Below are 27687 nucleotides of genomic sequence, written 5' to 3'. Positions count from 1 at the left end.
CATACATGGTGGGAAAAAGAAAGTGCAGAGTGGCAATGAAGGTGACACAAATGTTCAGAGCAATGATGGAGTTAACAAGAAACTGCAGAGCAAGAACAGTAAGAAAGGGCTGAGTATTTAGCCCAGTGGTTCTGCCACCCACCTCGCAAGCACAAGATCCAAAGTTTGATCCCTGGTACCAAAAAAAAAAAAGAATGGCAAGAAAGTTTTGAAGAAAATGCTGAGTGTGACTTCACAAAGGTCAAGTCCCCCCCCCCCCCGGGACAGGACACCCTTTCTGCAGCCCATAGACCCCCAGTGACTTGGAACTCCAAGAAGCTTCACTTCTTATGTTCACACAGCAGAAGGGTCAGGCGTATCCTTCTGCCCTCATGAATTACACCCATACTTTTATGATTTCATTTTTTCCAGATCCTCTTTTGGTGCCAGTTCAGGGAGTTCAGGGTTTTGAGTGTCAGATTGTTCCATCTCATTTCCTTTTGGGATTCCTTTAGGTGATCTGGGACTCTGGTTTTGACACTTGTTTAAATGTCTTCTCATTGCAGTGGTGTGTGGGGAGGGATGTGTGCTGCTCGTGTCCATGTGGCTCACATCTTTGGCTCTGGGGGTGCTAGTACAGCAGGCCAGAAGGTTCACTTCCTCTGCACCGGGGCCAGCTCTGCTCCTCAGCACTGGGGGTGGTGGTAGGGTGGCACAGAAGCCACACGTCCTTTTCTTGGGGAATTTAACAGGACTAAAATTCACAGAAAAATGAAAAATATATATTTAATCCATGTCAGAATAGTAAATGTTAGAATTTCTTTACTTAATGAATATATTTAAAACTTAGGAGTGCAGATGGCTTGCAGATGAGGCAGATCTTCAGGGGTCCATAGCCTCACCATTCAACATTAACTGCAGCACAAACCGACTATTCTTTCCCACACCTGAGGAAGTCAGGGACAGATCACAGAGCCTGGCTGTGGTATAAAAATGCTGAAGAAGGTAGAAGGAAAGATGGTCAGCATTACCATTTCCCCTACTTGAAATTTGTGCAAAGAAGAAAGAATTGAGGCCTTAGATTAAAAACCCAGTACCCCAAATGCCACAGCAAATCCTGTTGGTAGGAAGAGTCCCAACCCCTACCTGCAGAGCAGGACTCTAAGCCTGGAACTGATACAAGCACAAGGTGAGTCTGTCCACTACATGTAGGTCTCTCCTTGACAATGTCAGTGATGCTCTGCAGGCTTGGTCTCTGGGCCTGGATTGGTTCAGCACTTTTTATTTTCATCCTCATGTTGGTTCTCACTGTAATGGACCTAGAATTGAGCTTGGAGACAGGTATGGTACTGATTTCTCCCCCTGATTCCCAGTGGGTACAGTCTGACATTCTGCTCTGCTGCTGATGCTGGAGAAGGTGGCAGGGCCCCGCTCAGTGCAGCATGGGTTATGCAGATCCAGGCACTCAGGCTGCTCTGTTCCTACAGACACTCAGGTAGGGTTGGGGTCCACCTACCCATAGGCTCTGTGGTCTGTCACTTGGCTTCCTCTCTGCCTTCCTGTTTTGAGGAAGGAACTATGTGAAGAGCAGCACTAAGAGCCCCTTCAAAGCAAAAGCGGAGCTACTGTAGTGCGAATATAGGACTAGAGGTGTGCTCTGCATATACGGTGATGTATCATTCTCTGATCAGTGCTTTTCTTTTAAGAATTTCTTATGGTTGAACCACACTGGAAACTTTGTGTGGATGCTGCTAGCATCCCTGCCAGATCATGCTGGGGAGATTGTGCCAGGTGTGATCGGAATCCATACTGAAGAGGTGTGTGGAGGTCGGGGGGATAAAGGCCATGGTTATGAGCCCCAGAAGATAGAGCAGAAGTGAGCAAAACACAGGGCCTATCTGAAGCTCTGCCATGAAAATTGAAGCCCAGTGGGAAATTGAAGGAAACCTCTTTAGTAAAGATTGGTAAGTTGGTGGGATCAGCACCTCCCATAGAAACCCAGACTCTACTAGGACAGAGGACAGCTGGAACCGGCAGGAAGTCAAGGCCCTCAGCTTGAGCCTTGCACCCAGATATCAGCATGAATCTTAGTGAATTACACCTGGCTTCCTGAGATTAACTGACTTAGACCTGAACACTTCTGCACATATTGTCTACCAGGACAGCAGACACATCCTGAGGAAGACCTTTTTTATATATACATATTATTTTCTTTTCTTTTTCTCTCTCTCCCTTCTTGCTCTGCATCTCTCCCTCTTTGTTCCTATTCCTTTCCCATTTCTAATTGTTTTTCTCTCTTTGTCTTCTTGACTATCACTATTATTGTAGGAAGGTGAATACAATTTCTAGCTTCCCTATTTTTGTCACTTTGTTCTGCTCTTGCCCCTGTTCTTTCACTCTGAAATTTCCTCCAGTCTTCCACCATTTCCCACAATTTGCATGATCTTCCTGTGTCCTCTAGCTTCACTTCTAACCTTTTCCTCTCCTTCTATCTCTTTATCCCTCCCTTCCCAACCCCTCCTAAATCCATTTCCTGAAGGGTAAATTTGCTATATTGAAGGTTTTATTTACTACAAAAATATTTTGGGCTGGGCCTAGATTTTGATCTAGCTACAGTGCTTAAAGGTGACATATTAACTGCTACCATAAATTGTCATCTTATAAGCTGTGTTTAATGCTATTGTTCCTTTTACAAATTCTTTTATTGGTACATTTTAGGTATACAATACATTTACAGTTTTCATTGGGAACTGTACCTTTCCATGATGTATCTTGGTTCTCATTATTTCCCCAATCCCAGCACTCCCTTCAACCCTCCACCCTTCCTTATTAACAAAGACTTTGTTTCCATTTTTTCCATTTCTCATAATTTTTCCTTTCCCTTCATTCCTTTCCCCTACCCCTCTCACTTCCCCTAACCTTTTGAACCTTTTCTTCCTATTTTACATTATCAATTGCTCATTTTATTTATTTATTTATTTATTTATTTTTGTTCTTTTATTGCTACATTTTAGGTATACAATTCGTTTGCATTTATCATTGGGTGTTTGTACCTGCACATGATATATCTTGGCTCTTATTTTTTTCCCAATTACCTGTGCACCCTATTTTAATCTTTGGTACATTTTAGGTATACAATATAATGACATTCATCATTGGAAATTTGCAACTTTATATAAACTCTCTTGGTTCTTATTTTTCCCCCTTCTCCTGCCCTCCCTTCAACCCCTCCATCTCTCCCTATTTACAAAGACTTTGTTTTGATTTTTGCATTTTCTCATATTAATTCTGTTCCCTTCTTTCCTTTCCCCTACCCCTCCCACTTCCTCTTCCCGTTTGCCCCTTTTATTCCTATTTCACATTATCTATTATACCTTTTAGTCCTTATTTACACTTTCAGTTACTCACACTACAGAAAGTGTTTCGTATTTACACATGTGGGTCCTATTTATTTCACTTAAGAGTATCACCTCAATGTGCATCCATTTAGCTATAAATGTCTCTAATTTCTCATTTATATGGCTGAGTAGTACTCCATTAAAAAAAAAAACATTTTCTTTATCCAGTCTTCACTTGATGGCAATTTAGGCTGTTTACAAGTTTTAGGTGTTACAAATTGTGCTGCTATGAACATGACTGAACATATATCACTGTGGTATGAGTCTTTTAATTCTTTTGGAAAGATATGCAGCAGGGGAATACCTGGGTCAAATGGAACGTCCATTCCTAGTTCTTTGAATTGTCTCCATACCAATTTCCACAGTGATTGCACCAGTTGACACTACCACCAGCAGTGGAGAAGAGTGCCTCTTTCCCCACAGCCCCACCAGCATTTGTATTGGTTGATTTCATGATAGCAGCCATTTTTTCTAGAATGAGGTGGAATCTCAGTGTTGTTTTCATTTGGATCTCTTGAATGACCAGTGATGTTGAACATTTTTTCATGTGTTTATTTGCTATTTCGACTTCTTTGTCTGAGAAATGTTTGCTCATTTCAGATGTCCATTTTTGGACTGGGTCTTTAAATTTGGGAGGTCTGATCATTTTAATTTCTTTATAGATTCGAGATAGTAGGTCTTTGTCTGAGGAAGAGCAGGTGAAGATTTTTTTCCCACATTGTGGGTTGTCTCTTCACACTGCTGGTGGCTTCTCTTACTGTAAAGAAGCTTTTTAATAAGAAGAGATCCCATTTGTTGATTGTTTGTGCTAGTTCATGGGCAACTCAGATTTTGTTCATAAAATCTTTTCCTACACCAATGTCTTCAAGGGTTATACCTAAACTCTGTTCCAGCTGGTTCAGTGTTTCTATTTTAATATTTAGATCTTTAATCCATTTTGACTTTAGTGCATGGTGAGAGATACAGGTCTAGTTTTAATCTTGGGCAAGTTGAAACCCAATTTTTCCATCACCATTTACTAAAGAGGCTGTCTACCTCCAGTGAGGGTGTTTGGACCCTTTATCAAAGATGAGATGGCTGAGTGTGTCTGGCATTGTTTCTGCGTCTTCTAATCTGTTCTATTGGTCCTCCAGTCTGTTTCCTTGCCATTACCATGCAGTTTTTATCACAGTAGTTTGTAGTATAGTTGCAAGTTGGGGATAGTGATACCCACTGCCATGTCTCTGTTACCTAGAATTGCTTTTGCTATTCTGGGTCTCTTCTTGTTCCAAATGAACTTTTGGATTGTTTTCTCAAGGTCCATGAAGTATGCTTCTGGGATTTCAATTAGGATTGCATTGAATGTATATAACAGTTTTGGAAGTATGGCCATTTTCACTATATTGATCCTTCCTACCCAGGAGGAGGGGATGTCTGTCCATTTTCTGATATCATCTTCAATCTCTCTTTTCAGAGTGCTACAGTTATCAGAGAAGAGATCTTTGATTTCTTTTGTTAGGTTGATTCCTATTTATTTCAGGTTTTTTGGATGCTATTGTGAAAGAAATTTTTGCCCTATTCCTATCTCGGTGAGTCTGTTGTTTGTGCAGAGGAAAGCTATTGAATTTTGTGTGTTGACCTTGTATCCAGCTACTTTACTGAATTTGCTTATTAAGTCTAGAAGACGTTTGGTGGAGTTCTTGGGGTCTTATATAGAGTATCATGTCAACTGCAAATAATGATTTCTTCATTTCCTATCTTTATTCATTTTATTTCTTTCACTCGTGTAATCGCCGTGGGTAATTTTTCCAAAACTATATTGAGCAGGATTTGTAATAATGGACATCCTTGTCTTGTTCCCGATTTCAGTGTGAAGGATTTCAGTTTTTGATTATTTAGTATGATACTGGCTATTGGTTTTTCATAAATGGCTTTATCAGACTGAGGTAGAGACTATCTATTCCAATTTTTTGTAGGTTTTTATAATAAATGTGTGTTAGATTTGTCAAATGCTTTTTCTGCATCTATGGAGATAATCATATGGTTTTTGTCTTGGCTTTATTGATATAGTTTATTACACTGATTGATGTGTGTATGTTGAACCATCCCTGCATCCCTGGGATGAATCCCACTTGGTCAGGGTGTATGATCTTCTTGATGATCTTCTGCATTCTATTTGCCAGTATCTTATTAAGGATTTTTGCATCTATGTTCATTAGTAAGATTGGTCTATACTTCTCTTTTTCAGTTGGGTCTTTCTCTGCTGTGGGGATCAAGGTGATGCTTGCTTCCAGGCATGAATTTGGGAGTATCGCTTTCCTTTCAATTTCATTGAAGAGTTTCAAGAGTAGTGACAGTAGTTCCTCTCTAAATGACCTGTAGAATTCATCAGTGAAGCCATCAGGACCTGGGCTTTTCTTAGTTGATAAGTTTTTAATTACATTTTCAATTTCATTGATTGATATTGGCTTGTTTAGAATTTTTAGGTCTTCTTCGTTCAACTTTGTTAATTCATATGTATCTAGGAATTTGTCCATTTCTTCTGTTTTTTCCATCTTTGGCATATAGATTGTCATATTAGGTATTGATGATCCTCTGGATTTCTGCTGGGTCTGTTGTAATTTCAACCTTTTCATTCCTAATTGCATGGATTTGGGCCTTTTCTTTCCTTTTTTTGATAAAATTGGCTAAGGGTTTGTCAATTTTGTTGATTCTTTCGAAGAACCAAATCTTGACTTCATTAATTTTTTGTATTGTTCTCGTAGTCTCCATTGAATTGATTTCTGCCCTATTCTATATAATTTCCTCCTTTCTATGAGGCTTTGGCTTAATCCTGCTCTTCTTTTTCCAGAATCTTAAGGTTCAGTGTCAGGTTGTTTAATTGGGGTTGCTCTGTTTTCCTAAAATGTGTATTCACTGCTATGAATTTCCCTCATAAGATTGCTTTCATTGTATCCCACAGATTCTGATATGTTGTATTATCATTGTCATTTAATTGAAGGAACTGTCTTATTTCTTCTTTAATTTCCTCTGTATCCCATTGGTTATTCAGAAGTATGTGGTTCCATTCCCATATTTTTATGAAATTTTTGTGGGTTTTTGTGCTATGGATCTCCAATTTCATTGCACTAAGGACTGATAATATACAGGGGATAGTTTCAACTTCTTTGCAATTAATTAAACATGTTCTATGAGAGAATATGTGGTCTATTTTCGAGAACAACCCATGTGCAGCTGAAAAGAATGTGTATTCTGATTTTGTGGGGTGAAACACTCTGTAAACGTATTTTAAGTTCATTTGTTCAAGAGTTTAATTGAGTTCTAGTATTTCATTACTTATTTTTCATCTAGTTTATCTATATATTTGTAGCAGTGTGGTATTGAGGTCCCTTACTATAATTGTATTTGTGCACATATGACTTTTCAAGTCCATTAGTATTTGTTTTATATATTTGGGCACACTAGTGTTTGGTGCATAGATATTTATGATTGGCATCTCTTCCTCTTGGATTCTTCCCTTTACAAGGATGTAGTGTCCTTCTTTGTCTCTCTTAATCAGTGTTGGTTTGAAATCTACTTGATCTGCAAAGGGGATAGCTACTCCTGCTTTTTTTCAGGCTTCTGTCACATGGAATATTGTTTTCCACCCTTTAACTTTCAGTCTATGAGTTTTATTTTGAATTAAGTGTGTTCCTTGTATGCACCATATTGTTGGATTTTGCTTCTTGATCCATTCTGTCAATCTATTTCTTTTGATTGGTGAATTGAGATCATTAACATTGATGGTTATAACTGAAACATACTGACTTATCATTGTCATGAGTTTTCCTTTTGTTGGATTCTCCCACTTTACATTTAATTTCTTGTCATGCCCCATGGGTTTATTCTGCTTTGCTTCCTGGGGTTGTGATCCTCATTGTCTGTTCCTAGGATATTGTCTAAAATTCTTTGTAGTGCTGGTTTGGTATTCATGAAGTTACTAAGGTGCTCATTGTCATGAAAGTATCTTATTTCTCCATCCATTTTGAAAGATAGTTTTGCAGGGTACATCAGTCTGGGTTTGAGTCTGTTTTCCTTTAGGGCTTGAAATATGTCACTCCAAGCTCTTCTTGGCTTCAGTGTTTGCATTGATAAGTCTGCTCTGATTCAGGTGGGCTTTCCATTATATGTGATTTGTTTATTTTCTCTAATTGCTTATAGAACTTTGTTCTTCTGTTGGGTTTCTGGAATCTTAACAACTGTATGCCTATGTGTAGATTGTTTTTTTGATCAAGGCTATTTGGAGTCCTATATGCCTCACTTATCTGTATGTCACTTTCTTTTCCCCTGATGTTAAGTTTTCTCGTATTATTTCTGTGAACAGTTCTTTTTATGTCATCTGCACTCGCTCCTCTTTCTTCTTTGACTCCAATCAGTCTTATGTTATTCTTCTTTGCATCTTCTAGCAGCTGCTGGATTAATTTCTTGCTGTCCCTCACAATTTTGAAGCAATTTTTCTCTTCCTGGTCACTAATTCCAATCTCATCTTCTATATCTGAAATTCTGTCTTCACATTGGTTAATTCTGCTGTGAAGACTTTCAGTGGAGTTTTTGATCTTCTGGAAATCTGTTTGGATCTGTATTATGGATTTCATTTATTTCCTAAGTTGATATTCCATCAGGTTCCTCAGTTCCTCTCTAGATTTATTAATCATGTCTTGCACTAGGAGCACAATCTCTCCTGTTATCTGAGAAATTATTTCTGATTTCATTTATTCCAGGTCCCCTTTTGTTGCCAGTTCAGTGGGTCCATTTGGTTTAGTATCAGAATGTTCCCTCTCATTTCCCTTTGGCGTTGCTGTAGGTGATTTGGAAGTTTGGTTTTGAGACTTATTTATGTGTCTTCTCATGTCAAGGGGGGTTGCTATTGGCACCTATGCACCTCATCTCCTTGGGACTGGGAGTGGTGGAATGGTGGCCCAGAAGCCCCTTCCTCTGGGCTTGGAGCATTGGAACAGCAGCTCTGAAGCCCCTTCCTCTGGGCTGGGAGTGGATGAACAGTGGCCGGGAAACCTGTTCCTCTCGGCTGAGCTTTAACACTGTTATTGATGATGATTGTATCAATTCACCCCAGGTATCATGATTGATCTAATCAGTTGTCCTCCTGGTATACAGAAAATGTGATTGCCTAAGAGTTGTTCAAGACTGAAAGCATAAAATCCAGCTATACCTGTAAGATATCCCAGAGAAGCAATCACTCCATAAGGGCTCTAAACACAAATAATAAGGATACTCACTGTAAGCAATATTGAAGTATCAGCCCAGGAATTAAAGTAAAATACGGCAACAACAACATAATTAGGAAATTAGTACATACCTTAGCAAGGCAGAAACCCAGACTTCCAGCACATAAAAGACAAATTCTGTGGAAAACAAGGAAAAATCGGATAATCAACAACCTGGGAACTGTGAACTGATAGCACAGGAAGTAACAAAACAGATGAATCAGCCTCTAGAAAGATTCAAAACAGAAATAATTTCCCAGATAACTACAGAGATGGTGAGCAGAATAAAAGACATAATTAGAGACTCTAGAACAGAAACAAATAATAAAATACATGAGCTCAGGACCATGCTGGAAGCTATGAATGCCCAGCATAGGAAAGAAACAGAAACCATGAATGCCCAACATTGCAAAGAAATGAATCCCTGAAAAAGATTCAAATATATATCCAGGAGATTAAAAACTCCATTGAAAGTATTTACAGCAGATTGAGTGAATGTGAAGATAGAATATCAGATATGGAATATAAGTTTGCTGTTGGTGACCATGAAAACAGAAATTTCTTAAAAATAGAAAGGGAACATGAGAAATTGATTCAGCAGCTGCTAGATGTAGCAAAGAATAGTAAGAGAAGACTGATAGGAGTCCACAAAAAATCAGGAAAAAGTACAAATGATATAAACAAAACTGTTCACAGAAGTCATAGCAGAAAAATTCCCAAACAGTGGAATAGAATTTGACATAACAGATAAGTGAAGCATATAGAACTCCAAGGAGCCATGATCAAAAAAGACCTACATCTAGACTTATAATAGTCAAGATCCCAGAAACCCAACAGAAGAACAAAATCCTGCATGCAGTTAGAGAAAAGAAACAAATCACATGAAAAGGAAAGCCCATCAGAATCACAGAGGAGTATTCAATGCAAACCCTCAAGTGAAGTATTACTGAAGTGAAGAATTACTGCCTGGAGTGCAGTAATTCAAGCCCTAAAAGAAAAAAAACCTCCATCCTAGACTATTGTATCTCACAAAATTATCTTTGAAAATTGATGGGGAAATAATATAATTCCACAACAAACAACACATGAGAAACTTCATGAATACCAAACCAGCACTCCAAACAATTCTAAATAATATCCTAGGAAAAGAAAATGAAGGTTGCAACTCCATGAGGTCCAACAGAGCGAAGCCATCAGGCAAGGCAAGAAACTAAAGGAAAAGGAGGAAAATAAAAAATAAAAGACCCGATAATAGGAAAAATTCATGACAAGGATGAGTCAATATCAATTATCACCATCAATGTTAATGGCTTCAATTCATGAATCAAAAGAAATTGACTGACAGACTGGATTAAGAAGAAAAATCCAACAACATGCTGTCTATAAGAAACAAACATAATTCAAAAAGAAAAGCACAGACTGAAAGGAAAAGGATGGAAAACAGTTCTCCATGGGACAGCAACCCAGAAAAAACAGGGGTAGCAAGAGAAAGTAGATTTCAAACCCAACCTAATTAAGGGAGACCAAGAAGGTCACTACATCCTTGTGAAGGGAACATCTGACAGGAAGACATGACAATCATAAATATATATGCACTAAATATTAATGCCCCCAACTGTACAAAACAAATATTAATGGACAAGAAAAACAAAATAAGCACTAATACAATTATAGTGGGGGAGTGCAAATACCCTTTTACAAATACACTGTCAGAAATAGATCATCTAGAGAAAACACAATAATGAAATAATAGAAGTGAATCAAGCTTTTGAACAAATGGACTTAATACATGTCTGCAGAGTGTAACACCCCTCAAACGCAGAATATAATTATTTTCTGCTGCACATGAGTCCTTCTCCAAAAAAAGACCACATGCTAGCTCATGGGACATGCTTACATAAATGCAAAGGAACTGAAGGTTTCCCCTGTATATTATTAGATCATAGAGCAATAAAATTGGGCATCAATAGCATAAGAAATCACAAAGCACCCACAAACACATGGAAATTGAATAACACTCTCCTGAACAACCAATGGGTCACAGAGGAAAATAAAGAAGGAATTAGAGTTTCTAAAATTAAATGGTAATGCCAATACAACATACAGGAATATATAGGACACAATGAAAGCAATTTTATGTGGGAAATTCATAAGAGTGAATGCTCAAAGTAGGAAAATAGAGAGTGCACAAACAAAAATCCTACTACTGAACCTCAAGATCCTATAAAAAGAAGAGCATGACAAACCCAAAGCTTGTAAAAGAGAGAAAAGTATAAAGATCAGATCAGAAATCAATGGAGGTCCCCAGTCCCATGGAACACACCGAATCGGCCCACTGCAGACAGACAGGTCTGTGCACGCCCTACCAAGGTCCTGAGTCAGGCGGAAGACACCGAATCACCACGCTGCAGACAGGCAGCTACCTGGTTCCACACTACAAAGATGCAGAGGACACCAGACCACCAGACCAAGGTACTGAGCCCCGCTGTTCCAGGCCCAGAGGTAGGGGCTTCTGAGCCATCATCCCACTGCTCCTGGTCCAGAGGAAGGGACATCCTAGTCACCATCCCTCCCTCTGCTCCCAGCCCAGAGGAAAGGGCTTTTGAGCCACCTTCTGTCCCGCTGCTCCTGGCCCAGAGGAAGGGGCTTCCAGGCCACCATACCTCCCACCACTTCCCGCCCAGAGGGAGGGGCTTCTGAGCCACAATCCCACTGCTCCTGGTCCAGAGGAAGGGGGTTCCTGGCCACCTCCCAGCCCACAGGAAAGGGCTTTTGGGTCACCATCCCTACCACTGCTCCTGGCCTCTGTCCCGCCTCACCCAGCACAGAGGAGGTAATCCATGCAGGTGCTGACAGCTCCCTGCCCCAGTAGAAATGAGAAAACACATAAATAAGTCTCAAAACCAGACTTCCAGATCACCTACAGCAACCCCAAAGGGAAATGAAATGGAACACTCTGATACTCAACCACCTGGACCCACTGAACTGGCAACAAAAGGGGATCTGGAATAAATGAAATAAGAAATAATTTCTCAGATAACAGGAGAAATTGTGCCCTTAGTGCAAGACATGATTAATAAATCTAGAGAGGAGCTGAGGAACATGATGGAATCCCAACATAAGAAACAAATGGAATCCATAAAACAGATGCAAATAGACTTCCAGGACATGAAAAACTCCATTGAAATTCTACACAGCAGAATGAGCCAGTGTGAGGACAGAATTTCAGATATAGAAGATAAGATTGCAATTAGTGACCAGGAAAAGAAAAATGGTTTCAGAATTAGAAGGGAACATGAGAGATCAATCCAGCAGCTGCTAGATGATGCAACAAAGAATAACATAAGACTGATTGGGCTCAATGAAGAAACAGGAGAGAGCGTAGATGACGTAAGATATCTCTTCACAGAAATAATGGCAGAAAACTTCCCAAGCAAGGGAAAAGAGCTTGACATACAGATAAGTGAGGCACATAGGACTCCAAATAGCCTTGATCAAAAAAGAAATCTACACATAGGCATATAATTGTTAAGATTCCAGAAACACAACAGAAGAACAAAGTTCTACAAGCAGTCAGAGAAAAGAAACAAATCAGATACACAGGAAAGCCCATCAGAATCACAGCAGACTTCTTAACACAAACCATCAAGGCAAGAAGAGCTTGGAGTGACATATTCCAAGCCCTAAAAGAAAACAACCTCCAACCCAGATTGATGTACCCTGCAAAACTATCTTTCAAAATGGATGGAGAAACAAGATACTTTCATGACAAAGAGCACCTTAGGAACTTCGTGAATACCAAACCAGCACTCCAAAGAATTTTACACAATAGCCTGGGAACAGACATTGAGGATCACAACCCCAGGAAACAAAGCAGAATGAACCCATCTGGCATGACAAGAAATTAAATCGAAAGGGGGAGAACCCAACAAAAAGAAAAAGTCATGGCAATGACAAGTCAATAGGTTTCAGTTATAACCATCAACATTAATGGGTTCAATTCACCAATCAAAAGAAGTAGACTGGAAGAATGGGTCAAGAAGCAAAATCCAACAATATGCTGCATACAAGAAACACACTTAATTCAAAATAAAACTCATAGACTGAAAGTTAAAGGGTGGAAAACAATACTGCATGGGGCAGGAACGCGAAAAAAAATAGGAGTAGCTATCCTCTTGGCAGATCAAGTAGATTTCAAACCGACACTGACTAAGAGAGATGAAGAAGGACACTACATCCTTGTAAAGGGAAGAATCCAAGAGGAAGAGATGCCAATCATAAATATCTATGCACCAAACACTAGTGCACCCAACTATATAAAACAAATACTAACGGACATGAAAAGTCATATATGCACTAATACAATTGTAGTGGGGGACCTCAACACCCCACTGTCACAAACACATAGATCAACTAGACTAAAAATAAGTAATGAAATTCTAGAACTCAATCGAACTCTTGAACAAATGAACTTAACAGATGTTTACAGAGTCTTCCACACCACAAAATCAGAATACACATTCTTCTCAGCTCCACATGGGTCATGTTCCAAAATAGATCACATACTGATACATAGAACACGTTTAAGTAAGTGCAAAGGAATTGAAGGTATCCCCTGTATATTATCAGACCATAGTGTGATGAAATTGGAGATCCATAGCAAAAGAAACTCAAAAAGTTTCATAAACACGTGGAAATTGAACAACATACTTCTGAGTAACCAATGGGTCACAGAGGAAATTAAAGAAGAAATCAGACAGTTCCTTCAATTAAATGACAATGACAATACAACATATCGGAATCTATGGGACACAATGAAAGCAGTCTTATGAGGGAAATTCATACCAGTGAATACGCATATTAGGAAAACAGAACAAGCCCAATTAAACAACCTGATGCTGAACCTCAAGCTTCTAGAAAAAGAAGAGCAAGACAACCCCAAAGCTCATACAAGGGAAGAAATTATAAAGATCAGAGGAGACATCAATGCAATGGAGACTAAGAGAACGATACAAAAAAATCAATGAAGCCAAGAGTTGGTTCTTCGAAAGAATCAACAAAATTGACAAACCTTTAGTCAACCTTGTCAGAAAAAGGAAAGAAAAGGCCCAAATCCATGCAATTAGGAATGAAAAGGGTGAAACTACAACAGACCCAGCAGAAATCCAGAGGATCATCAATACCTACTTCCAGAACCTATACGCCAATAAGATGGACAACACAGAAGAAATGGACAGATTCCTAGATACATATGAATTACCAAAGTTGAATGAAGAAGACCTAAAAATTCTGAACAACCCAATATCAACCAATCAAATTGAAAATGTAATTAAAAACTTATCAACTAAGAAAAGCCCAGGCCCTGATGGCTTCACTGCTGAATTCTACAAGACATTTAGAGAGGAACTGCTGCCACTACTGTTTAAACTCTTCAATGAAATTGAAAGGGAAGCAATACTCCCAAATTCATTCCTGGAAGCAAGCATCACCTTGATCCCCAAAGCAGAGAAAGACCCAACTGAAAAAGAGAACTATAGGCCAATCTCACTAATGAACATAGATGCAAAAATCCTTAATAAGATACTGGCAAACAGAATGCAGAAGATCATCAAGAAGATCATACACCCTGACCAAGTGGGATTCATCCCAGGGATGCAGGGATGGTTCAATATACAAAAATCAATTAATGTAATACACTATATCAATAGAGCCAGGGACAAAAACCATATGATTATCTCCATAGATGCAGAAGAAGCATTTGACAAAATCCAACATGTATTTATGATAAAAAAAAAAAACCCTACAAAAAATTGGAATAGATGGTCTCTACCTCAAACTGATAGAAGCCATCTATGAAAAACCAACAGCCAATATCATACTAAATGGTCAAAAACTGAAATCCTTCACACTCAAATCAGGAACAAGACAAGGATGTTCACTATCACCACTCTTGTTCAATATAGTTCTGGAAACATTAGCCACAGCAATTAGACAAGAGAAAGAAATAACAGGAATAAAGATAGGTAATGAAGAAGTCAAATTGTCATTATTTGCAGATGACATGATACTCTATATAAAAGACCCCAAGAACTCCACCAAAAGTCTTCTAGACTTAATAACCAAATTCAGTCAAGCAGCTGGTTACAAGGTCAACACACAAAAATCAATAGCTTTCCTCTACACCAATGACAGACTCACTGAGAGAGAAATAGGGCACATAATTCCTTTCACAATAGCATCCAAAAAACTGAAATACCTAGGAATCAACCTAATGAAAGAAATCAAAGACCTCTTCTCTGAAAACTATGGCACTCTGAAAAGAGAGATTGAAGGTGATATCAGAAAATGGACAGACATCCCCTGCTCCTGGGTAGGAAGGATTAATATAGTGAAAATGGCCATACTTCCAAAACTCCTATATAGATTTAATGCAATTCCAATTGAGATCCCAGCAGCATACTTCATAGACCTCGAGAAAACAATCCAAAAATTCATTTGGAGCAAGGAGAGACCCAGGATAGCAAAAGCAATTCTAGGTAACAGAGACATGGCAGAGGGTATCACAATCCCCAACCTGCAACTCTACTACAAAGCTACTGTGATAAAAACAGCATGGTACTAGCAAAGAAACAGGCTTGAGGACCAGTGGAACAGATTAGAAGATGCAGAAACAAGGCCAGACAGACTCAGCCATCTCATCTTCAATAAAGGAGTCAAACACCCTCACTGGAGGAAAGATAGCCTCTTTAATAAATGGTGCTGGAAAAATTGGGCTTCAACTTGCCAAAGATTAAAACTAGACCTGTATCTCTCACCATGCACTAAACTAAAATCAAAATGGATTAAAGATCTAAATATTAAAATAGAAACTCTGAACCAGTTGGAACAGAGGTTAGGTAGAACCCTTGAAGACATCGGTGGAGGAAAAGATTTTATGAACAAAACCTCAGTTGCCCATGAACTAGCACAAACAATCAACAAATGGGATCTCTTCTTATTAAAAAGCTTCTGCACAGCAAGAGAAACCACCAGCAGTGTGAAGAGACAATCCACAATGTGGCAAAAAATCTTCACTTGCTCTTCCTCAGACAAAGGTCTACTATCTCGAATCTATAAAGAACTTAAAAAGATCAGATCTCCCAAATTTAAAGACCCAATCCAAAAATGGGCATATGAAATGAACAGACATTTCTCACACAAAGAAGTAGAAATACCAAATAAATACATGAAAAAATGTTCAACGTCACTGGTCATTCTAGAGATGCAAATGAAAACAACGCTGAGATTCCACTTCACTCCAGAAAGAATGGCTGCTATCATGAAATCAACCAATAACAAATGCTGGCGGGGCTCTGGGGAAAGAGGAACCCTGCTCCACTGCTGGTGGGAGTGTAAACTGGTGCAACCACTGTGGAAATCAGTATGGAGATACCTCAAAGAACTAGGACTGAAAATCCCATTTGACCCCACTATTCCACTGCTGGGGATCTTCCCCAAAGAATTAAAAGAATCATACCACAGTGATATATGTGCACCCATGTTCATAGCAGTGCAGTTTGTAATAGCTAAAACTTGGAAACAGCCCAAATGCCCATCAACTGGAGACTGGATCAAGAAAATGTGGTTTTTTTATAAAATGGAGTACTACTCAGCCATAAAAAACGAGAAATTAGAGACATTTATAGCTAAGTGGATGCACATTGAGGCAATACTCTTAAGTGAAATCAATAGGACACACATGTGTAAATACCAAATAGTTTCTCTGGTGTGAGAAACTGAAAGTGTAAATAAGGACTAAATGTATAATAGGTCATGTGAAACAGGAAGAAAAGGGGAAAAGGGGAAGGAAGTGGGAGGGCTAGGGGAAAGGATAGAAGGGAATGGGATTAATATGAGAAAATGGAAAAGTAGGAACAAAATCTTTGTAAATAGGGAGGGCTGGAGGGGTTGAAGGGAGGGCTGGACAAAGGTGAAAAACAAGAACCAAGAGAGATTATGTAAAGGTGCAAATTTCCAATGATGAAGGTCATTATATTGTATACCTAAAATGTACCAATGATTAGAATGAATAATCGATAATGTGAAATAGGAAGAAAAGGTCCAAAGGGGTAGGGGTAGTGGGAGGCACAGGGGAAAGGAAAGAAGGGAAAGGAAAAAATGCTGAGAAATGGAAAAAATGGAAATAAAGTCTTTGTAAATAGGGAAGGGTGGAGGGCATGAAGGGAGGGCTAGGAATGGGGAAAAAATAAGAACCAAGATGCATTATGTAAAGGTACAATTCCCAATGAGGAATGTAATTGTGTTGTATACCTACAATGTACCAATAAAAGAATTTAATACAAAAAAAAGAAAAAAGAAAAGAAACAAATCATCGACAAAGGAAAGACCATCAGAATCATGGCAGTCTTCTCAACACAAACCCCCAAATCAAGGAGAGCCTGGTGTGAAGTATTTCAGGCTCTGAAGAAAATAACTTCCAACCTAGACTGTTGTATTTTGTAAAATTATCTTTGAAAATTGATGGGAAAATTAGATACTTGCACGCCAAAGAACACCTGAGAAATTTCATGAATACCACACCAGCACTTGAAATGTTTCTAAGCAATATCCAAAAAAAAAAAAAGACAATGAAGGTCACAACTCTATGAGGCCAAACAGAGGGAAGCCACCAGGCAAGGTAGAACACTAAAAGGAAAGGGGGGGGGGAGTAAGAAATAAAAGGGCCAACAGCAGTAAAATATCATGACAAGAATGAGTCAATATCTATCAAATATAACTATCAATGATAATGGTCCCAATTCACCAATCAAAAGAAATACACTGGCAGAATGGATTAAGAAGCAAAATCCAGCAATATACTGTATACAAGAAACAGACCTAACTCAAAAGTAAATTTATAGCCTGAAAGTTAAAGAATTTAAAACAGTTTTCCACCTGATAGGAACCCAGAAAAATACAGACATAGCAATCTTATTTGCAGACAAAGTAGATTTCAAACCAAAACTAATTAAGAGAGACAAAGATGGCCACTACATCATTGTGAAGGGAACAATCCAAGAAGAAGAGATGACAATCCTAAATATGCACCAAATATGAATGCCCCCAACTATACAAAACAAATATTAATGGACATGAAAAACCAAATAAGCACTAATACAATTATAGTGGGGGACCTCAATACCTCACTACCACAAATAGATCATCTAGACAAAAAATTAACAATGAAATTCTAGAACTGAGCCAAGCTACAGAATAAATGGACAATATATGTGTACAGAATGTTCTACCCCACAAAATCAGAATACATTCTTTTCAACTGCACATGCGTCATTTTTCAAAATAGACCACATGTTAGTTCATAGGACATGTCTAAGTAAATGTAAAATAATTGAAGTTATCCCTTCTTTATTATCAGACCATAGTGAAATAAAAGTGGAAATCAATAACATAAGAAATGCAAAACTCCCACAAACACATGTAAATTGAATAACACCCTCCTGAACAACCAATGGGTCAGAGAGAAATTAAAGAAGAAATCAGACAGTTTATACAAGTAAATGATAATGCCAGTACAACATACAGGAATTTTGGGGACACAATGAAAGCAGTTCTACAGGGGAAATTCAGAGCAATGAATAACTATTTTAGGAAAACAGGGAGAACTAAGTTAAATAACCTGATGCAGAACCTCAAGCTCCTTGAAAAAGAAGAGCATAACAGACCCAAAGCTCATACAAGAAAAGAAATTATAAAGACCAGAGCAGAAATAAATGCAATGGAGACAAAGAGAAAGATACAAAAAATTAATGAATCAAAGAGTTGGTTTTTCAAAAGAATAAATAAAATCGGTAAACCTTTAGCCAATCTTATCAAAAAAGGGAAAGAAAAGGCTCAAAACCATGCAATTAAGAATGAAAAAAGTGAAGTCACAACAGGCCCAGCAGAATTCCAGACAATCACCAATACCTACTTTGAGAACCTGTACTCTAATAAAATGGAAAACACAGAAATGGACAGATTCCTAGACACACATGAATTGCCAAAGTTAAATGAAGAAGATATAGAAATTCTAAACTCCCCAATTAAATAAGTGAAATTGAAAATGTAATAAAAAACTTATGAAAGAAGAAAAGCCCAGGTCCCGATTGTTTCACTGCTGAATTCTACAAGGCATTTAAAGAACTATTACCATTACTCTTTAAATTCATCAAAGAAATTGAAAGCAAACCAGGAATTCCAAATTCATTATTGGAAGCAAGTGTTACTTTGATTCCAAAACCAGGGAAAGACACAACCCAAATAGAGAACTACAGACAAATCTCCCTAATGAAAATAGATGCAAAAATCCTTAACAGGATACTGGCTAACAGAATACAGAGGGTCATCAAGAAGATCATACACCCTGACCAAGTTGGATTTATCCCAGGGATGCAAAGATGGTTCAATATTCATAAATCAATAAATGTAATACACTATATTAACAGAGTCAAGGACAAAAACCATATGATCATCTCAATAGATACAGAAAAGTCATTTGACAAAATTCAACACCCTTTCATGATAAAAACACCACAGAAAATTGGAATAGAAGGTCTTTATCTCAACATGATTAAAGCTATTTATGAAAAAGCAACAGCCAACATCATACTAAATGTTCAAAAACTGAAATCTTTCATGCTAAAATCAGGAACAAGACAAGGATGCCCACTATCAGCACTCCTGTTCAGTATAGTTGTGGAAACATTAGCCACTGTAATTAGAAAACAGAAAGAAATAAAAGGAATAAAGATAGGAAAGGAAGAAGTGCAACTGTCATTATTTGCTGATGATATGATACTTTATATAGGAGACCCAAAAAACTTGGTCAACGGTCTTCTAGACCTAATTGACAGATTCAATAGAGTAGGTGGATGTAAGGTCAACACTCAAAAAACAATAGCCTTTGTATAGACAAATAGCAGACTCACTGAGAGAGAAATTAGGGAAACAAATCCTTTTACAATAGCATCCAAAAAAATGAAATATCTATGAATCAACCTAATAAAGAAAGGAAAAGACCTCTACACTGAAAACTACAGTACTCTGAAAAAGGAGATTGAGGAAGATATAAGAAAATGGAAAGACATCCCTTGTTCCTGGGTAGGAAGAACCAATATAGTGAAAATGGCCATACTTCCAAAACTAATATATAGATTTACTGGAATGCCAATTGAAATGCCAACAATGCACTTCACAGAATTAGAGAAAACAATCCTAAATTTCATTTGGAACCAGAAGAGACCTAGAATAGCAAAAGCAATTATAGGCAACAGAGACATGGGTGGGGGGTATCACAATCCCCAACTTGAAACTATACTCTAATGCTGCTGTGATAAAAACAGCATGATATTGGCAAAGAAACAGACCCAAGGATCAGTGGAACAGATTAGAAGATGCAGAAACAACTCCAGACATACTCAGCCACCTCATGTTTGACAAAGGAGCCAACCACCCTCATTAGAGGAATGATTGTTTATTTAATACACAATGTTGGAAAAACCGGATTTCAACCTGCCAAAGATTAAAATTAGATTTATACCTATCACTACGCACTAAACTAAGATTGAAGTTGATTAAGGATCTAAATAGTAAGTCAGAAACACTAATCTTGCTGGAAGATAAGTTAGGTAGAACTCCTGAAGATATTGGCTTAGGAATAGACTTTATGAACCAAACCTCAGTAGCATGGGAAGTAGCAGAAAGAATCAACAACTGGGATCTCATCTTAGTAAAAAGCTTCTGCACTGCAAAAGAAACCACTACCAGAGCTAACAGACAGCCTACAATGGGGAAAAAAAATTTTAGCAGCTGTACCTCAGACAATGATCTACTATCTAGAATATATAAAGAATTGAAAAAAAGTCAGACCCCCCAAATTCAAAGACCCAGTTCAAAAATGGGCATCTGAAATGAACAGACATTTCTCAAAGAAGTAAAAACAGCAAATAAATATATGAAAAAATGTTCACCATCACTGGTCATTCAGGAGATACAGATGAAAACAACACTGAGATTCCACTCACCCCTCAAAGAATGGGTGCTATCAAGAAATCAACCAATAAATGCTGGTGGGGGTGTGGGGAGAAAGGAACCCTTCTCCATTTTTTCTGAGAGTGCAGACTGGTGCAACCACTGTGGAAATCATTATGGAGATACCTCAAAGTACTAGGGCTAGAGATCCCATTTGATCTAGCTATTCCCCTGCTGGGTGTCTTCCCCAAAGAATTAAAAGAATCATACCACAGCGATATATGTGTACCCATGTTTATAGCAGCACAGATTATAATAACAAAAGCTTGGAAACAGCCCAAGTACCCATCAACTGGAAACTGGAAAAAGAAGATGTGTCTTTTTTAAAATATAAAATGGAGTACTACTCAGCCACAAAGAATGAGAAACTAGAGATGTTTATAGCTAAATGGATGCATATTGAGGCCATAGTCTTAAGGGAAATAAATCGGAGACACATATATAAATACCCAATAGTTCTCTTGTGTGAGAAACTGAAAGTGTAAATAAGGATTAAAATGATCAAAATGAAAAATTGAATATTTGAAATAGGAAAAGTTCTAAAGGTGTAGGGATGGTGGGAGCAGAAGGGGAAAGGAAAGAAGGGAAAGGAAAAATTGTGAGAAAAAAATGGAAACAAAATCTATGTAAAAAGGGAAGGGTGGAGGGGGTGAAGAATGCACAGGCATTGGGGAAAAAATAAGAACTAAGATACATCATGTACAGGTAAAAGCACCCAATGCTAAATGTAAATGTATTATATACCTAAAATGTACCAATAAAAGAATAAAAAAATAAACAGGCATATTAATTCTTCTTAAGTTACATAGGATCTATGGCTGCTGTCCCCAAAGCCTCCACTCTGTGTTCCCTGGAGCTCCTCACAGCCTTGGTTAGCTCGGGCCACAGGTGTGAGGGATCCCCCAACTCTGCTCTCTCCTCAAGGGTGTGAATTTCTGGGAAGCCTCACCATGATCCGAAGTGGCTGTTGTATATTTATCTCAGATTCTTGCTCATGTGCATGGTTATTCTATAAAAAATAAATTAATAATTTAAAACATAAGGTAGTTTATTAAATAAGAATATAATTATTATCTTTATTTTTGTTTCACTCATTTCCTTCATCAGAATGTGAGCTGAATGGGTATTATATATATCTATTCCTTTATAACATTGATAGAAATGGTACTTATTCAATTTATTCTGTTTTATGGAGCACAACAACTAATATTGGTTATTATTGTCAGTTGAAAACTAAAAAGGGTTTCAAGCTACAGCAAGATTTATATGAAAACATGGAAATATATTGACAGATCCTGAAGAATATAGCTCAACCTCCAAAATGTTAAATTTGATCTAATTAAGTAGATTGAAAGTAGATTATCAAAATCTTCGGAATTGATGGGAAAATTGAATGTGTTTTAAATAGTACTGTAAAGAAAATGGAAGAAATTATGCTAAAATAGTCTTTGTAATGAACTAACAACTGAAGATGAAAAATAACTGTCAGAAAATATGGAAAGAGAAAATGTGAGTTTAAAATAAATGTAAAAAAATTCTTATTTTGACAGATGTTTGTTGTATTAAATAGCTTATTAAGGCATTACTTCCAAAAATTAATAGAAAAGGGAAAATAAAAGAATATCACCAATTTAAAAGGTAGTTCCTATTAAAAATTGAGGAAAAAAGTTAAAACAGCAATGATTTCTAAGAAATTTTTCATGTATTAAGAAGACACATTTGCACTCTAGATATCAAACAAAACAATGTTTAACTAACACCATTAACTGTGACAAAATGTCAAGCTATAAAAGGTAAAATTTATAATGATTTCTAAATTGAAAAGAAAACCTTTGTTGCTGAGAAATTATAAAAATAATAGGACACCCACCTCTACTGGAACACATTACATTTCTTGGAGGATACATTTTCCAAAGATGGAAATGGAAGAGTATCATGAAGTCCTCATGATTTGGGTGTGGTTTACCTGCAGTCACGTGATGGACTGCAGCTCAGGGTGGTGTGGAGCTTGAAATCTGAGACCTGAGGCCCTAGTGGGATAGGGTGAGGTCTTTGGGTGCTGCTTCTAACTGTGAGCCCCAGTTATTCCCCATTAGAGAGTGCTGCTCTGAGACAGCCTGACCTCTGCTCTGTCTCTTCTTTCTTTGTCACCATGAGCTTCCTTCCAAGGCCCTCTCTGTGAGAGGTCACTGCCATTGCCTCCCCTACAGGGGCTGAGCTGAGAGGACTGTATGATCTTGGACTCACAGCCTCCTGATTGTGACCTGAAGGAACCTACTGTCTTTATACTGCACTCAGGGCCATATTATTTTTTTACCTGGTGATCAAACTCCTGACTTTGGCTTGCAAGGAAGGTGCAGTGCCATTGAGCTAAATCTCCAGCCCTCACATGCTTTTTAATAATACAAAACAGGTTAGTACAAATGCCATCATTTTGGAGCTCTATTTGCAGAAATATTCATAGCACTGTAGCCAGATCACAGTGTGAATGTACTTTTCTCCTTTATACCTGTTCACAACAATGACAGGCTGGTACTGCATATAGAGAAACTGTATCTCGGAGGCAAAACAGACATTTAATGATAAAAATTTTTTAAAGATTAAAAAAAATCCAGCTTCTTCATTCTAAGAGTGGAACCACACACACACACACACACACACACACACACACACACACCACTCACACACTAGCAGCTCTGCAAGGAAGGAAGGTTAACCTTCCATGTTCCCTCTGGAAAGCCAGCCATGATGCCATGTGTGAGTGCCTGTTTCTTGTTTTTTTCTCCCTGCTTTCTATATATTGGGGTTCTGTGTGCTCCAACATGCTGAAAAGCTGTCCTCACCCTTTGGTCAAATTGTGAATAAACTTGTGTTACTGTTTTCTCACATTTTCAAGGGCAAGTGGGCAAATAATCCAATAGGTAGGTGCTGGATTCAGGCCTTTGTGGTACCTGGAAACAAAATATACATCGGTAAAACAAAATATAAATTAAAAATTTAAGAAGGCTATAGGTGCTGGGCCTAAATATGTGCCTTGGTTAACTAAAATCAGGATAAAGCCCAATGATATCTGTGTCTCATTTTATATCCACCTCTTTTATTGCATTAAAGTTTGGGGTGGCTGCACCCAGGCCTGGTTGTCACTTAGAGAGTGTCTGTCTAGGAGCAGTCAGTACAGGATCAATACCTATATCTACCCAGAGGATGCCCTGCTAAAGACAATACATCCAGGTACTTCCATGACCTGCAGGAAAACCAAGTGCTAGCTTTTGCCACATTCTGTTCCACATCCCCAGAGCTGCACTGTGAAGGTCCAGCCATTGTCCTGCAGTCATCTTGGATTCCAGGATCAGGAGCGCCTCTAAGTGAGGTCACCCCACAGAGAACAGTGAGCACCACAGTGAAGCCAAGGCCTCTCCCCAAGCAGAGGCCATGTTCTGCTGGGAGCAGGATCCCAGCCTCAGGCCTGGAGGAGTCCAATCAGGCCCCTCACAGATTCAGCCTGAGAGGAGGCCCTGCCAGACCCAGCCAGGTGCCTACCTGCCTGCAGAGCAAACCACCCAGCCATGGAAGCTCCCATTCTTGCCTTCCTCCCCTTATCCAGAAATCCTCAGAGTGACCTTGAGCTTATGTTTGCCTTCCCTACCAGGGTTGCCCAACAAAAGCTCTTTCTCTCCCCTCACCACTGCTCATCTCCTTGATGGACATTTGGGGCTGCAGCCCAAGCCTAGGTGTGGGGAAGCTCAGCTGGGGCTCTAATCTGGTCACAAATTAAGTCTCTGCCTGCTAAAACATGCATTAAATGATTTATAATTCTTAATCTGAGGAAAAATAAGTACAAATGTGAGAATTGAACACATTTCTGGAAAATATTACTGACATTTTACAAATGTTAAATGATATGTAAGGAATAATTTGTGTCAGACTGCATAATACATAGCTTGTATCAATGAAGTTGTTACATTCAAATCATTCAAACAATTCAAATTATAAATAACTACATTGAGACAAAGAATGGAACAGAAACTTATTTAACTAGTGATAAAATTAAGAATTATATTAACATTTTGTTTTACTGGAATTATCAAAAATATGGAGAAACGTATGACCTCTGACACAGTCGCCAAAGCATACCTGCGCAGAAAGACAGCCTCTATAGAAAATTGTCTGGGAAACTGGTTGTCTCTGAATAAAGGATGGAAGCTGGACCCATGTCTCTCACCATATATTGAATGTAAAACCAAATGGATCAAAGATCTAAGGATTAGAATACAAACACTTATCCAGCTGGAACATAAAGTAGGTAAATCTTTTGAAGTCAAAGGTATAAGCAAGACTTGGTGAAAAAAAAGTACAAAAAAAAATAGCAAAAATCAATAAATGTGATCTTATGAAATTAAAATGCTTTTGAATAGCAAAGAAAACAACCATATAGAGACACAACTTACAGGATGGGAAAATCACTGCAAACTATTCCTCAAACAAAGGAGTAATATCTAATATATGTGTATATCACAAAAAATTATACCTCCTAAAATGTACAACCCAATCATAAATGGGAAAGTGAAATGAATAGACACTGCTCAGAAGTATAAATGGCCATTAAACGTGGAAAAAATATCCAACATCTCTGGCCACTAGATAAAAATAAATTAACCCTATGATTTCCTCTTACAGCAGAAAGACAATCATCAAGAAATTAAATAATAATAAATGCCAATATGGCTATGGTAAAAAGGAACACTTCTACCTTGTTTATGGGAATGTATATTTGTACACCAATGGTAAAAATCAGTATGACAGTACCTCAAAGAACTAAACATATATAAATTCCATTTGACCAAGTTATGCAAATTCTTGGTATTCTGCAAAGAAGAATTAGAGATATTATGTTACAGTGATACATTCATGTCTATATTTATAACAGCAAAATTCATGATAACTAAATTCTGGATGCAGCCTATGTGTCCAATAGCAGAAAAGTGGAGAGAGGAAATGTGGTATTTACACACAGTGGAGTACTAGTCTGCCAGAAAGAAAGATAAACTTGAGTCGTTTGTAGATAAATGGATCCACCTTATTATGGATGTTATTTAGTTGTTCTCCCAAAGCTTAAAGCCGTAATAGATGAAGCTTTTCACAGGTACCTAGATCTAGAATATGAATAAGATTTACAAGTGAGATAACTAGATTAGTTCACTGATTGGATTAGCATGACTTCTGGATGTGGCTGAATCGATATACTGAAAAAAGAAGACCCACACTGGGTACAAGTGGCACCAAGCCCTAGGCTTGTAGCCTGTCTGGGATAAAAGAGAAAGGGAGGCTGGATGTTGATGCTTCCTCTTGCCTGCTATGCCATAAATTGTTTCTCCTCTGCACAGCCCTTCTGCTATGCAGCCCTACCTCAAAGCCTGCTGATGGACTGAAACCCCTATTAACTCTGAGGTAAAATGAGCCTTTCCTCCCTTAACTTGTGTGTGTTTGGAATTTTGTCTCAGCAATGAGAAAATGACAGACACATTTTGAGCCATAATGTTAAGGTCAATAAAACAGAAACAAGGTAAAAAATCTAATGATTTCTCTTTCATGAGAAACTGAAATTAAAGAGCAAAATAAAAGTTTAATAAAAGCAAACAGAGTGATAGATAGACAGGAAGGGTCAAAGAGACCCTGAATGAAAAGAGGCTTAAAGGAGAGGGAATGTAAAAATATTCAAGATGTGTTACGTACATGTACCAAATAATCACATTATACATTGAAATGATAAATATTCTATGTTGCAAACAGGAACTAAAAGTAATAATAGTAAATATGTTAATGAAAATAGAAAATGGGGTTCTAGAGGTGCAGATGGGTAGGAAGGGGAGAGGAATTAAAATGCATCAGATGTGATAGGTCCATGCACCTCTTCCCCGAGGCAATCTTCATGCACTCAGAACATGTACTAATGAAGTAAAATGTACAAACAAAAGTATGTACAGTGAACCTGGCTGAGTCTGTCACTCAAGTTCATTAATCACTATTGTACTTTTAGTTGTTTTCATCTGCCTAATTTCTTCCTCTATATCTCGTCATTTTTATTGTAAATTCCAAATCATATATATTTAACAATTTACATATATATACTATATATGTTTATATTTCTTTAAAAGAAATGTTTATGTATAATGTTTATATTTCTTTATAAATGTAAATCTTATATTTCCTTTAAAAGTTATATTAAATTTGATTAAAGTTTGTAATTCATTTTTTAAAAGTAACATGAATTATAGTTTTGAAATTAGAATAGAAATAAATTTCCTGTTTTTCAAGCTAACCATATGTCAAGAATCTGGGTGCATGTAACTAAGTATAAATATAAAAGTACTGAAATGAAATCTAATTAACAGCTTATTTTCTCATCTACAGTGGGCTCATTCATGGGACTCAGACCTCATGTGGCTACTTGAGGGGCTATTTAGTTTGCATTGAGCAGGATAAATCCTTCCATTTTTCCTACTATTTTCTGAGGCTTAACATGATGAACTGGTTTCTTACCAAGTGCTGAAGTGATCAGTAACATGTTAATTTTAGCATCATTATGCATGGATGGATCTACATTCACTCACAGTTTTTGTTCATTGATGTTTAAGTGGCCTCATTTTAGTCCAGCATGAACTTCTTAGTTTTCCTCCTCTCTCTGTCAAGGCCCAAGCTATCTCAGAGAGCTTCCTTGCCATCCATCTGGTAAAAGGCCATGGAAGAGGAGCATCTGGTATACCTTTTGCTCCTCATCTGGCTTCAGATACTTGTCCAAAATCCAGTGCAGTGACAAATGGTACTGTTGATAAATACATATGAGAGCTTGTTTTCTTAGCCACGTTCCTGAAGTTGATCAAAGAAAAATGGCTAAGGATTCTACACATGTAATAAAAGACAATTATGAGTGTGTATTAATACTTTTAAATTACACTAGAGATAATTTTGTAAAAAAATCAAATCTAAGCTATTCTAAC

The 27687-nt window shown here is 37.8% G+C and overlaps 1 protein-coding gene across 7 annotated transcripts in view; it reads right to left on the bottom strand.

Moving 5' to 3' along the window:
- Nucleotides 1-6: 6 nt before the first annotated feature.
- LOC147822414 (uncharacterized) overlaps nucleotides 7-27687 on the bottom strand; it is a 48533-nt gene continuing 20852 nt past the window's right edge. Inside the window, exons 2-6 of one of the 7 annotated variants that reach the window (XR_015445704.1) lie at nucleotides 23533-23640; nucleotides 22560-22719; nucleotides 21639-21698; nucleotides 8713-8758; nucleotides 7-733 (exon numbers count right to left, since the gene is read on the bottom strand). Coding sequence is in view for 3 of the 7 variants with exons in the window: in XM_087196837.1 (XP_087052963.1) it covers nucleotides 23581-23640 (60 nt within the window). In the remaining 4 variants the exon portion in view is untranslated. The other 6 variants (XR_015445703.1, XR_015445705.1, XR_015445706.1 and 3 more) reach the window with 6 other exon arrangements.

The sequence above is a fragment of the Heterocephalus glaber genome, unplaced genomic scaffold, assembly GCF_053883595.1.
Source record: "Heterocephalus glaber isolate CG9 unplaced genomic scaffold, H.glaber_assembly_v1.0 deba00001620, whole genome shotgun sequence".
NCBI lineage: Eukaryota > Metazoa > Chordata > Mammalia > Rodentia > Bathyergidae > Heterocephalus > Heterocephalus glaber.
Note: the sequence above shows the minus strand (reverse complement) of the source record. Positions and strands in the feature narration are given on the sequence as shown.